General features: G+C 42.4%; 1 protein-coding gene across 1 annotated transcript in view; it reads left to right on the forward strand.

The window, feature by feature from the left end:
* Positions 1–3,293: 3,293 nt before the first annotated feature.
* Positions 3,294–14,135, forward strand: part of LOC122546902 (uncharacterized) — a 54,681-nt gene continuing 43,839 nt past the window's right edge. The window contains exons 1-2 of the mRNA XM_087976594.1: positions 3,294–3,401; positions 11,110–11,159. Coding sequence (XP_087832720.1) covers positions 11,126–11,159 — 34 coding nt within the window. The 5' untranslated portion in view covers positions 3,294–3,401; positions 11,110–11,125. The remainder of the gene's footprint in view (positions 3,402–11,109; positions 11,160–14,135) is intronic.

Raw genomic sequence — 14,135 nt, forward strand, 5'->3', positions numbered from 1 at the left:
GGGATTGTGATGTATTGACTAAGGGGTTGGGATACAGGCATTGAAGTGACTGAGACATGGTGACTGAGGGGATTCTGATGTATTGACTCAGGGGGTGGGACACAGACATTGAAGTGGCTGAGACATGGTGACTGAGGGGATTGTGATGTATTGACTAAGGGGGTGGGACACAGACATTGAAGTGGCTGAGACATGGTGACTGAGGGGATTGTGATGTATTGACTAAAGGGGTTAGACACAGACATTGAAGTGTTTGAGACATGGTGACTAAGGGGATTGTGATGTATTGACAAAAGGGGTTAGACACAGACATTGAAGTGTTTGAGACATGGTGACTAAGGGGATTGTGATGTATTGACAAAAGGGGTTAGACACAGACATTGAAGTGGCTGAGACATGGTGACTGAGGGGATTGTGATGTATTGACTAAAGGGGTTAGACACAGACATTGAAGTGGCTGAGACATGGTGACTGAGGGGATTGTGATGTATTGACTAAGGGGGTGGGACATAGACATTGAATTGGCTGAGACATGGTGACAGGGGATTGTGATGTATTGACTAAAGGGGTTAGACACAGACATTGAAGTGGCTGAGACATGGTGACTGAGGGGATTGTGATGTATTGACTAAGGGGGTGGGACACAGACATTGAAGTGGTTGAGACATGGTGACTGAGGGGATTGTGATGTATTGACTAAGGGGGTGGGACACAGACATTGAAGTGGTTGAGACATGGTGACTGAGGGCATTGTGATGTATTGACTAAGGGGGTGGGACACAGACGTTGAAGTGACTGAGACATAGTGACTGAGAGGATTGTGATGTATTGACTAAGGGGGTGGGACACAGACATTGAAGTGGCTGAGACATAGTGACTAAGAGGAGGGGCATATTGTGAATGTTGGGAGTGTGATGTGGTGAAGTACGCAAGTGAGATTGAATGACTGACTCTAGTGAGATGTCTGAAACTAATACAGATTCTGAAATTATGGAAAATAGATACAAAGATTGTTGGATATTAATAACGCAGAAAAAATATTCTTTGGCTGATCAGACTCCGTTATTCTCTTCATTATTCTGATCCCATTACGAGCTTTTGGTTCAGAGCGCTGCATCCCTTGGTAACCAAAGTTCACACCTAAATACTTCTGTAAAGTTTTGAAGGTTTCTATTTCTACCACCCTTACAAGCAACGAGTTCCAGATTCCCACCAACCACTTGGTGAAATGATCCTGACAGTACATTAGGCGACAAATTAATACCGCCCCTTAAACTAAGACATACTCTAAAAAAAAACAATCATTACCATGAGTGACGACACTGAAATTAAAGCAACCCCTGAAACCAGCACAGATACAGAAGACAATATATTTATCCAAATTAATGCAGCTCGTGTAAAGTTAATTGCATTACAGCTGGCGAATTGAATGTTGATACTGAACCTACATTGTGGAGGGATTTGATTGCAGCAGTTAGGGTGCAGAGACGATTTACCGCTATCTTTCCTGGGCTGAAGATTCTCACATATAAAGAGGATTTGAACAGATTAGGTGTATTTTACTCATACCTGACGATATTGAGGTGGGAAAATTGTGTAAATTAATAAAATTATGGCGGATATGGACAGAGTAAACAGAGTAATTAAATTGTCATTGGATAGGCATATGAACGAGAATGGAACAGTATAGCTTAGATGGGCTTCAGATTGTTCTCACAGGTCGGCACATCATCGAGGGCCGAATGGCCTGTGCTGCGATGTAATGTTCTACGTTCTAAAGAGGAAAATCAACTTTTCACGTTGATGGAGGCATCAAAATTACGGATGGGAACATAGATTTGAGGTAATGGACAGAACGTGTGGAGGATGTGTGAGGCAAAATTTTATTAAAGAATTGAGGTGGGATTCTGAATCCCTCATATAATTGGAAACAAATATTTAGATATGCCTTTGAACTACGAAGGCAAACAAGGTTCTGGGTTAAATATTGTAAAATGGGTTTCGAATTATTCGGCTTTTGTTTTTGTCTGGCCGAAAGTTGATCAGTTGAAGGTTCTTTTCTTGTGCTGCAGGTTTTCCATGACTCAGTAACTGCATGGTTTCTGTGTTACCTGTGTATTAAACAAGATAAACATTGTGGTTGGTCGTTCACTTGGTATGATTGTCGATTTGCAGTGGGGTCTCAGCCGAATGGCTTCACTTCCCACAACGGCATAGATTGCCAGGACGGCAATTTTTCTCACCCTCTTCATCCAGCTGAGGTGTGTTGACCCTCCAGTGAAACTGCCACTAATTGTCTCTTTCATCGACTCCTGCAGTTGGAAGCGAACCTTCAAACTGTGTCTCTCCTGTAAACAATACACGATATACAAAACACCTACCATCCCGGAAGAGACACATAACATTGGAAAAACTTCAACTGTTTTTCCAAGTGTTGTCTAAAGATTGTGACATTTCCCGTGTCAACATCCCTCCAAGACTGTGCAGTCCAGACTGTTACTGTTCATTTCTCTTAAATCTTCCCCAAATGTCCTGTCTCTCACTTTAAAACGATGCTGCACTATTTCGACCCTTGCTGACTTACAGCCTTCTGGCCTTAGTGGAAGAACATGCCTGTGGTCCTGCATGACTTTGGCGATTTTACGGATCTTAAGACAACAAAGCTTGACATTTCCATTGTATCACAATCTTAGACTGTCATACAAAAGAAAAAGAAGCGAAGGAAACAAAGGATTGTGGACGCTGGGAATCTGAAACAAAAACTGAAATGTCTGGATAAATTGCAGCAGGACTGACGGAATCCATGGAGATTTAACGTTTCAGGTTTTAAATTGTGAAGAAGATTCTCTGGACCCGAAATGCTAGCTCTGTTTCTCTTTCCACAGATGGTGCAAGATCTGCTGAATGTTTATTTTGCTTTATAATCACATTGTTTTCATTTCCAACTTCCCATTCTGTCCAACTTGCATTTAAATTGAGATAATATTACACTTTGACCCATTATATTCTATGTTCCAAATTTCTATCCTGCAAATAAAACCTGCCCATATCTCTTCTCAGGTTATTTGTGTCGCTTATTCTGAAGCTAATCTCAGTTACCATGCATCCTTCATTATGGAAGACTGTTACGGGACTAAAAAAACAAACTAATGAGATGCTTCTTTGTTTCGGGTATGTAAATTCTTCCAATGCAAAATCTTGAGTTTGCATGGAACTTACATGAATGTAAATCTTTGGCTTATAAAAATAGCATAAATAACCATTGTCATTGCATGTGTAACATAGTGGGCAGTGCTGAATGTGCCATTCGGAATATCAAGACATTCTGCCTGACTGAAGATGAATGACGTGAACATATAACCCGCTGTATCTCAACAGCAGCATCACCTTTGGAGACTCTGGTAAGCGTCCCCATGTGAACTAATGATCGAAGTAAGCCCATCAATGATTGACTTGGTGATTATTCTACCGATGCAATGCTCCTTTCATGGACATTTTGTTTCGAATGTTGACAGCGTTTCAAAACATCAGGACTGGAAGTGGAGCCGAAGAAGAGAATGCCTGTACCAGGAATGCATAGGTTTTAATGATTGGGTGTTTGGGGATTGTTCATGTGGAAAAAAAATTGTTGGGCTCAAAGGTTTACCCGCCGAAAATGGCGCTTGTAATTAATGCATAGTGTTTTGTTGGTTTGGGTCTCTTTCAAGGAAAGACTCGGATATGACTCTATCTGGTTCACAGTGAACGAGAAACATAGACGTAAAGTCAATTGGATTGTCATTGACAGGAAGAGTTGAATTGCCCTCTGCCTCTCAACGCACCATTTGAAGTTGGGAGGTCGATGTCAATCTTGTGGGGACGGAAAGAGAGAAATTGGTTGATCCCACGCTGCATTTTGTGACCACAGTGATGACGAATTGTAAAGATCATGCTGGCACTTTAGATTGGAATGAGTGAGTGAGGGAAATCTCAATCTGTGTCTGTGGAGAGGAAGTCTGTATGGGGAAAGACTGGCCTATTATTTGTGCTCTACAAACTCTAGAACAATAAGTAGCATGTGTTACTTTAAATACCAAACGAAATGTTGGATGTTTGTGACAATACAAAGGCACTCGTTTCTCACACTCGTTTGTCCAGCAAACCTGACATTTTTGTTTTTTATTCATTTTTGTTTGCTTTCTGGAGCTACCAAGTAATGCATTATTCTCCATTGGAGGAGTTGACTGAAATGTAGACACAGAGAAGGTGATAGACGTTGAAAAAAGAATACTAAATATTTCATAACGATGTCTGATTTAATCTTGCATAGTTATAACACGACCAAAAACACAGTAATCTCAACACTCATCCCAATTTCCTGCATTGGGCCTATGGACTTGAAGATTGCAATACTTGAAATGCCCACGCAATTGACGTGTTTTAAACGTTTGTCTTGATGCCCAACTCAAGCATTTTTTTTTAATGGTCGCAGTGCAGGAGAGGGATAACGTTCCCACTATGAACGTGCATGTACATTACATTTTCTGGGAATGTTTCTGAGTGCAAGGATGTAAGTAAATCTGTGCGTTGTGTTTCCAGTGAGTGAGAGAGACAGAGCATTACCAGTGTAAGGTGAAATCCTCTCTGCGCATTACATTTCACTTCTATTACCGCTAAAATTTGTTTTCTCGAAACTAAATTCTGTTTTTCACTTTCTATAATATTGTGCATGGGGACGGTCCTCTGTTGCTGTTTCTCAGTTTCCTATGAAGTCATTTTCATATCATTCAAAATTTATGAGACTTTTAAAAATCACTATGGTCAGAAAAGAAAACTCGCCAGTGACTGTCATTTGAGACCATATGGGGGTTGACAACACTGGTATGACCTGGCCAAAAAGATAAACTCCATTTTAAACAAAACATAAAATGAAACGTTACAAAGCGAGATTGTGTTTAAAAAAAAGTGAATGACAGACCTGTGACAAACAGGCCTCCTTTTCCCCAAATGATAAATTAATTGTCTTTGGACTGGACAAAGGACTGAAACAGGCTACTTTTTTTTATTCTGGAAGCTAAAACTGTTGGAATCAGTGGGGGCAGGTCAAAGTGACGGAGGCCCCTATCTGACAAATTACAGTAATTTACAGAGTGACAACAGCAGTGAGTAACGTCATTCCACCCTGCATATTCGTGATGACTATCAAAAGGTGCAACTCGCCTGATTCACCAAATTGTCCTCGTTTCACTGTCGTTTCTGTTCAACTTCAGTTGCAAATGTACCTACGTGCACAGTGTTAATTGTTTCAATGGAAACACTTTCTGACTGTCCTCTCAGGAAAGCCACTAGATGATTCTGAACTGGTCTGCAGATTTTCCTCTGAACGTTGTTTACAACACTGATAAACGTACTAAATTCACCAGTCTTTATAAATGTTCTATCAAAAGAGTTAGGACACTCAGCCCATCATGCCTGATCAGAACTTCAGTGAGATGATCATAGAACCCAAGATTGAAAGCTTCCCTCATTCACTTATGTTAATGCTGAAGCCGGCTCCCTTCTGTCACATTGAATATCCTGGTCAATATCCTGTGCACACTCTGCAGGACAGTTATATCCCTCCTGTAATATGCGGTTTCCAGAACAACACACGGTAGTCTGGGTGTGGCACAAAATATGCAACAGAAGGGAGAATTATTTATAAATCACCCATAGTTTGATTAACAGGTTTTGCAAGACCAACAGAATTTAATGTTTCACAAACCATTAATGCTCATCCGTGAAGAAAGTAGTAAATGTCAGAAACACATTGTGACCTTTTCACTACAATGAAATCGATACCAGCGTTTTGTATAGTTGCAACATGATATTGCAGCTCCGGAACTCAATCCCTCTACCAATGAAATCTAACACACCTTATGCCTTCTTAACGGCACTATCCACCTTTCAGGGATCTATGTAGATGGACTCCTAGGTCCCTCTGCACATCTATGCTACCAAGAATCTTTCCATTACCCAGTACTCTGCCATCCTGTCATTCTTCCCAAAGTGCATCACCTCATATTTAGCTGCATTGAACTCCATTTGCCACCTCTAAGCCCAATTCTGCAGTTTATCCAAAGTCCCCCTGCAACCTGTAACAGTCTACAAAACTGTCCACTACTCCACCGACTTTAGTGTCGCCTGCAAACTTACTAATCCATCCGCCTACGCCTGAGTCGAAGTCATTTCTAAATATGACAAACAGCAGTGGTCCCAAATCAGATCCTTGCGGCACACCACTACTAACTGGACACCAGGCTGAATATTTTTCATCAACCACCACTCGCTGCCTTCTTTCAGAAAGCTAATTTCTAATCCAAACTGCTAAATCACACTGAATTCCATGCCTCTGTCAGGATACTAGTGAGAGGGTTGCGAAGAAGTATTTAGATGCACCTTAGCTATGTCAAGTGATGTCAGTGTACGTGTCACTGTGAAAGTATTGGAATTGTTAGTGTTGGATTCTGTGTAGCGGAGGGCTTTGTGATGTTGATAGTTACATCTCAATGTCTGTGGTGTACCTTTGACTTCCATGTGATATTCAAACCAAATGGACTCCTATAGCTCAACTGGTAGATCGGCTGATTTGTGATGCAGAATGATCCAAACAGAGGAGCTTCCTTTCCCACAACGGCTGGCCTCGCCATGAAGGACTCTTCTTCTCAATCCTACAATCCTTCAATCCACCCGTGGTTTGTTGACTCTCAGGGTAATCCACCAATTGTCTACTTCACAGAATCCTCTAATATATAAGAGACACTTTCAACCTATTGACTCTGAACCATTAAAATACTCTGGTCATGTCAAATTCACGTCCTCAACCCATAACCTTGAATAGTAAGGCACAAATGTTCATCCAAGTATTCAGTAAACGATTCGACTTTCGCCACCTCCAACTTCCTTGTTGACAGTGCAATCCCGACCACCACGACAATTTGCATGGATTTCTTTTTACTTCGCCACCCCCCCCCCCCCCCGCCCCCAAATGCCCATAAATGTCTGCCTCTCATCGTAAAATGCTGTCATCTTGTTATTCCACCTGATGCTTCCTTTCTGGAAAGTGAGCCCAGCCCAACTGCGAATGTTGGCAATCTGAAAAAGAAACAAAACGCTGTGTCGACCTCAGCAGGTCTGGCGTGATCTGAGGAGAGAGAAACAGATGTAACATTTCTGGTTTCATGATGAACGGTTTCGAGAGCTCAAACAGAAACTGATTATTCCTCCACAGATACTTACATGACCTGTAGAGCTACAGCAATCTCTGATTTTGGTTTAAACTGTCATCACAGTTCATTTCATAAAGTATTTTCTTCCACTCCCTCTCCAAAAGTCGATAATGTCGCACATTGCCTCACTATACCGCATCTATAACCTTATAGCCTTCACATAAAACCTGCCAAGATCTATGCTCAACTTCATGTCATCCCAGATGTTTCCAGGGGCATGGATAAAAGGTCAGTATGTCGGCCAAGGTTAATTACACAGCACTCTTCATGACAGACTAATCATTCTGGGATATGTTAATCAATGCCATCAAAACAATGCAGTTTGAAACAAAAACATGAAAAAATGGAGAAATAAATATTTCTTAATTTGGTTCTGTGGATTATTCAATTAGAATTGCACAGTTTACCATAGTCATTACGTGTGTCATATTGTAGACAGTCCTACATACGTCACTGTAGACATTTCAAGTTTAAAACAAGTGTAAACAATTCAATTGTAGTTCGTTCGTTTGGGCCCATTTGAAGAATGAAACACAGAGTTGATGTTAATCTGTCTGGATCCCAGATTGAGGGATGAACATGAACGTTAAATGTCCATTGGGTTATCAGTGAGAAAAGCAGACGTAGCTCATTCTGTCTTTCGATGTCTTATTGAAAGTGGATACTAAATTTCAAGTCAAACGAGAGAGAGCGGGATATAGCAATCAATGTTTCACAGCTCCAATAATGGAGAGAGATTGCTTCGGGTCTGGGTGAGTGAGTGAGCAAGGGAGATTTTGATCTGTCTCCCTGAAGAGGTAAAATTGTAGGCAAAGTAATGGAGTATTAGCTATGGCTGGCAGCTTCTTGAACAATAAGCTCATTGCGGCTGGTGATATATGAACCAAATTTGCGGATGCTTGGGATAATACAAAATAAGTGGTCATGGAGATCTTTAATCTACACATGATTTCGAAAACAAAAAATAGAGAATGCTTTTAATAGCCACCATGAAGAGTTCATGGGAAAATCCCTAGGGGAGTAGGGATAACCCTAGTAACTATAGGCCGGTGAGTCTCACTTCTGTTGTGGGCAAAGTCTTAGAGAGAATTGTAAGGGATAGGATTTATGCACATCTGGATAGGAATAATGTGATCAAGGATAGTTAGCATTGTTTTGTGAAGGGCAGGTCGTGCCTCACAAACCTTATTGAATTCTTTGAAAAGGTGACGAAGGAGGTTGATGAGGGGAAAGCGGTAGATGTGGTATATATGGATTTTAGTAAGGCGTTTGATAAGGTTCCCCATGGTAGGCTACTGCAGAAAATACGGAGATATGGCATTGAGGGTGAGTTGGAGGTTTGGATTAGGAATTGGCTGGATGGAAGAAGACAGAGGGTAGTAGTTGATGGCAAGGTTTCTTCATGGAGTGCCGTCACTAGCGGTGTTCCACAAGGATCTGTTTTGGGACCATTGCTGTTTGTCATTTTTATAAATGACCTGGAAGAGGGGTTAGAAGGTTGGGTGAGCAAGTTTGCGGATGATACGAAAGTCGGAGGAGTTGTTGACAGTGAGGAAGGATGTGGCAGGTTACAGCAGGATATAGAGAAGCTGCAGAGCTGGGCAGAAAGGTGGCAAATGGAATTCAATGTAGCTAAGTGTGAGGTGATTCATTTTGGGAAGAATGACAAAAAGATGGGGTACTGGGCTAATGGTCGGATACTTGGTAGTGTGGATGAGCAGAGGGATCTTGGTGTCCATGTACACAGATCTCTGAAAGTTGCCACCCAGTGCGGTGAGGAAGGCATATGGCGGACTGGCTTTTATTGGTAGAGGAATTGAGTTCCGGAGTCCTGAGGTCATGATGCAGTTGTATAAGACTCTGGTGCGGCCGCATCTGGAATATTGTGTGCAGTTTTGGTCGCCATACTATAGGAAGGACGTGGAGGCACTGGAACGGGTGCAGAGGAGGTTTACCAGGATGTTGCCTGGTATGGAAGGAAGATCGTATGAGGAAAGACTGAGACACTTGGGGCTGTTTTCATTAGAGAAAAGAAGGTTTAGGGGTGACTTGATTGAGGTGTACAAGATGATTAGGGGGTTAGATAGGGTTGACAGTATGAACCTTTTCCCGCGTATGGAGTCGGGTATTACAAGGGGGCATAGCTTTAAATTAAGGGGGGGGGAGATATAGGACTGAAGTTAGGGGTAGGTTCTTCACTCAGCGAGTCGTAAGTTCATGGAATGCCCTGCCAGTAGCAGTGGTGGACTCTCCCTCTTTATGGGCATTTAAGCGGGCATTGGATAGGTATATGGAGGATAGTGGGTTAGTATAGGTTAGGTGGGCTTGGATCGGCGCAACATCGAGGGCCAAAGGGCCTGTACTGCGCTGTATTCTTCTATGTTCTATGTTCTATGTCTATGTTCTATATTTTCTTAGACCAATATTGTCATGAAAAAATGACATCTTCATTGTATAACTTCCTTTTTGCCTTATGGAACCACCAAGGAAAATGTCGATCTCTCCAGAGCAGTGGAGGTCATGAGTGATGAAAAAGATGAAAGGGATACTAAATTTCAAGTCAAACGAGAGATAGTGTGATACAGCAATCAATATTTCACAGCTCCAATAATGGAGAGAGATTGATTCGGGTCTGGGTGAGTGAGTGAGCAAGGGAGGAGAGGAGAGGTTGACTAAGCTCGGACTTTTTTCATTGGAGAAAAGGAGGAGAAGAGTGGACATAATTGAGGAATACAAGATAATGAGAGGCATAGATAGAGTCGATAGCCAGGGCAGAAATGACTAACACGAGGGGTCATAGTTTTAAGCTGGTTGGCGGAAAGTATAGAGGGGATGTCAGAGGCGGGTTCTTTGCACAGAGAGTTGTGAGAGATTGGAATGCGTTGCCAGCAGCAGTTGTGGAGGCAAGGTCATTGGGGACATTTAAGAGACTGCTGGACATGCATATGGTCACAGAAATTTGAGGGTGCATACATGAGGATCAGTGGTCGGCACAACATCGTGGGCTGAAGGGCCTGTTCTGTGCTGTACTATTCTATGTTCTATGTTCTATGAGCAAATGTCTGACATCGTTTTGATTGACTCCTGAACAGAAGCAATCATACAGAACAGAAAAAGAAGCTAATGGCTGCACTCAACCCAGTTTCTCAATTGATGCTCATAGCCTTCAATGTTATGAAACGCGATCCAAACACTTTTCAGTGTTTCCAGCGTCAACATTTACAAATATTGCAGTGCAGGAGACAGATAAACTTCCGTCCGCTGGGTCCCCAGTGAGGAAAGTGTGTAGATTACACTCCATAGGTGAATTATTGAGTTAAAGGGGCGAAGTTAAATTTGTCTGTAAGGGTCCAAGTGATGGGGCGAGATCATAGAAATAGAGAAACCCAACAGTGTTAAAGAAGTCTATTCGGCCCATTGAGTCCATAGAGACCATCCAAAGAGCATCTCACCCACACCCTCGCCCCGACCATATTCCTCTAAGCCCGCATTGCCCATAACTAACCCACCGAACCTGCATATACATATATAGTATGTGCAATTCCGCATAAGTAATTCACCTAATTTGCACATCTTTGAACAGTAGGAGAAAACCAGAGCACTCAGGGTTAAACATGCAGACAAGGGGAAAATGTACAAACTCCACACAGGAATTTATCCAACAGTGGAATCGACCCGAGCACTGTGAGGCAGCAGTGCTAACTATTCTGTCTCTGTGTCACACTGACAGACGTCAACAGCTGTAAAATTAAATTCTCTGCAGTTAATACCCCACCCCCCGCCGCCCCCACCACGATACATTTCCTCCTATTCTCGCTTGAACTCCCCTTCTCTAACATAAATTTTCTGTTTCACTTTCTAGAATATCACATATTGAGATGAGGACACTGCTGCTGATCCTCGGATTGCTGAGTAAGGCATTTGCATAGTAGTCAAACCTCATTGTGGTTTATTTAAATTTAAATTAAATGGGAGCAACAGCTCACCTGGTACCATTCATCCATGACTTTATGGATATTCCTGCGATTTGCGTGTTGCAAAGAATGATGCCATTTTTGCAGTAAACACAGAACATAAATGGAAATTTTAAAAATAAGTTGAATGGGAGGTCTTTGTTAAATCGACTTCCTCGTTCCCAATGGTGAGCTCATTCCTACTGGACTGATAAAGGATTAACCAGCCTTTTTTTTTCAAATGGGGAATATCTGGAATCAGTAGAAGCTGAATTGACTGATTATCTACCCACAGTTCTTACCACATTAGAGTGGCAACAACAGTTAGAAATGCCACTAAAGCCATCTGCTGATTATTGAATGGAGCAAGTCACCAAATTCAGTTTGGAACCTCTTCATCACTATTTTAATTGACACTGTACCGAGTCGGATTCATGTTGCACCAGTGTACACACAATGCAGCATTCATATGATTCTTAATTCGTCTGTGAAATCTGTTATTAACCCCGCCTATAGCATGGGGGAGAAATGAACCAGACCTCTCCAGTCTTTCATTGCAACATTCAGGCCCTCAAGCCCTTTTGAGCATTCAATGAGATCGTGGCTGATCTGTGATCATAGAAATCAAGATTTCTTTCCTTTTAATTATTTGTTTCATTTCTACATAAGGCAAGTGTGGCTGTCCCCACAATATTGCTTATTATACAGGCACAGAGATGTTTACTAATCACATACAGTGTGATTCTCTGCATCATACATTCTGAACAGATTTGCGATTGTGAGACGTAACACTCAAATTTGTAAGTGATGAAGGCGATAAAAGCAGATGTATAATATTATAATACGTTCAAACAGTGAAATAAGTGAACGGCGCTTTCAGCTCTTCCTCTCACTCACACGTTCTGTGAAAGAGCTTGCAGTAGTGGGAGAGCATAACAATGAGACTGATAAGAGTACAGACCATGCCAAAGGGGTGGAGGACTTGAGCAGGGTGAGTGGAGTGAGGCTTATGGGAAGTAATCCCTGAGGTGAGTGTGATATTGTAACTGAGGGGATTAGAACATCGTAACAGGGTTGTCAGATTTAGCGACTATGTGGAATGCATTGAAGTGAATGACCAGAGTGGGAATGCAATAACTGAGTGGAGTGTGATATGAAGCCTGAGGCGAGTGGGATGTGTTGACTGAGGTTAGTAGGTTCGTATGAGTGAGATGGCATGGGATTTAGCCATTGTGCGGTTTGGGATACAGTGACTCAGGTAAATGGGAAGCAATGAATGAGAACCGTGGGTGTCAGTAACTCAGAGCGGTGAGATTTAGTGACTGAGGGAAATGGGATACAGAAACTGAGGGACGTGGAATATGGAGACTGTTGTGAGCATGGTATGGTGACTGAGGGGAGTTGAGGGGAGTGACCGAGTGACCGAGAGGAACACGATGGAGTGACTTATTGGAGTGAGATGCAGATACAGAGGGAAGTAAGAAGTGGTGACGGAGGGAAGTGAAATATAGTCACTGAGGGGAATGGATTGCAGTGATTCCGAAGAGTGGAATGCAATCCCTTAGGATAGTGTTATGCTGTCACTGAGGGGAGTGGAATGCAGTCAATAACTGCAGTTGGATATAGTAATCGAGGCATGAGAAATGCAGAGATTGTGATGAGTCGGGTTCTGTTAAAAATGGGAAAATGATGTTGTGACTTTTCTGAGTGGAGTTTCGTGAACGGGGAAACAGGACACAAAGAGTGAGAATGTGACATAGTGACTGAGGGGAATATATTGAAGTAATGAAATAATTGAGATGTAGTGACTTTGGGGAGTGGGATGTGTTGACTGAAGGTAACAACTGGGATAAATGCGATACAGTGACTGAGGATAATTCCATGTTGCAAGACAGAATAATATCACGCAGTGACCAAAAGGTGTGGAATGAAGTGTCTGATGGGAATGGATTGTATTAAGTCAGAAGGTCGGTGTGGACTTGTTGGGCTGAAGGCCCTGGTTCTGTACTGTAGGGAGTCGAATCTAATCTAAGGAATGGAGAAATACAAATGCTAGTTTTGGAGAATTAAAGTTTCTGAACAACAGTATTCCACCCCAGAATACAGCACACTGCACTTACTGCACGCACTGGACGCTGATTACAGACCACACTGGGCTTCATCTCGAGTTTCAGGTGGCTGGGAGATCGCTCTGGAATTGCTTCGAGGCCAAGAAACCACGCTGAGACCTTTTCAGGCCGAGGGACTACCACGTACCACAAGAAGACCACCACGCTGATGCAGAAATTGAGGGGTTTGGAGTGTACTGAGTTAGAGAATGGAAGGTGCAGTGACTGAGGGGAGTGGAATGATGTGCCTGAGGTATGCTGTCTTCCCTGAATAAGGAGAGGGAGATGGTGTGACTGAGCCGGGTTGGGTGCTGTGTCGGAGTGGATTATGAATGCATTGACTGAGGAAAGTGCCTTAAGTGACAAAGGGGAATATGATGCGGCTTAGCATTTGTGTGTAGTGACAGAGATGACTGAGATTCCATAACTGAGGGGAGGGGATGTGGTTATTGAGATGTGTGTGATGCAATGAATGAGGACGCGGTCCCGAATGCAGTGACTGAGGTGAGTGTGATACAGTGACTGAGGGGAGTGAGATGGGGTGTGTGAGGACGTGACGTGACTTATGGCAGTATCTTCCAATAACACATCAAAGTGAGAGAAGGTAACTACTAGAGGTCAGGTAAATTAGCTGAATGGTGTGGCTCCTTTTGAAATATCTATCACATCATTTTCAAACTAACTTAATCATAGATTTGGATAGCATAGAAACAGATTCTTTGATCCAATTGGTCCATGCTGACCAGATATCCTAATCGAGTCTAATTTGCCATTACTAGTCCAATATCCCTCTTAACGTTTCCTAATAATATTCCCATCCAGATACC

Source organism: Chiloscyllium plagiosum, unplaced genomic scaffold (genome assembly GCF_037043375.1).
Source record: "Chiloscyllium plagiosum isolate Xiang-an unplaced genomic scaffold, Cpla_swu_hap1 HiC_scaffold_29, whole genome shotgun sequence".
NCBI classification, from domain to species: domain Eukaryota; kingdom Metazoa; phylum Chordata; class Chondrichthyes; order Orectolobiformes; family Hemiscylliidae; genus Chiloscyllium; species Chiloscyllium plagiosum.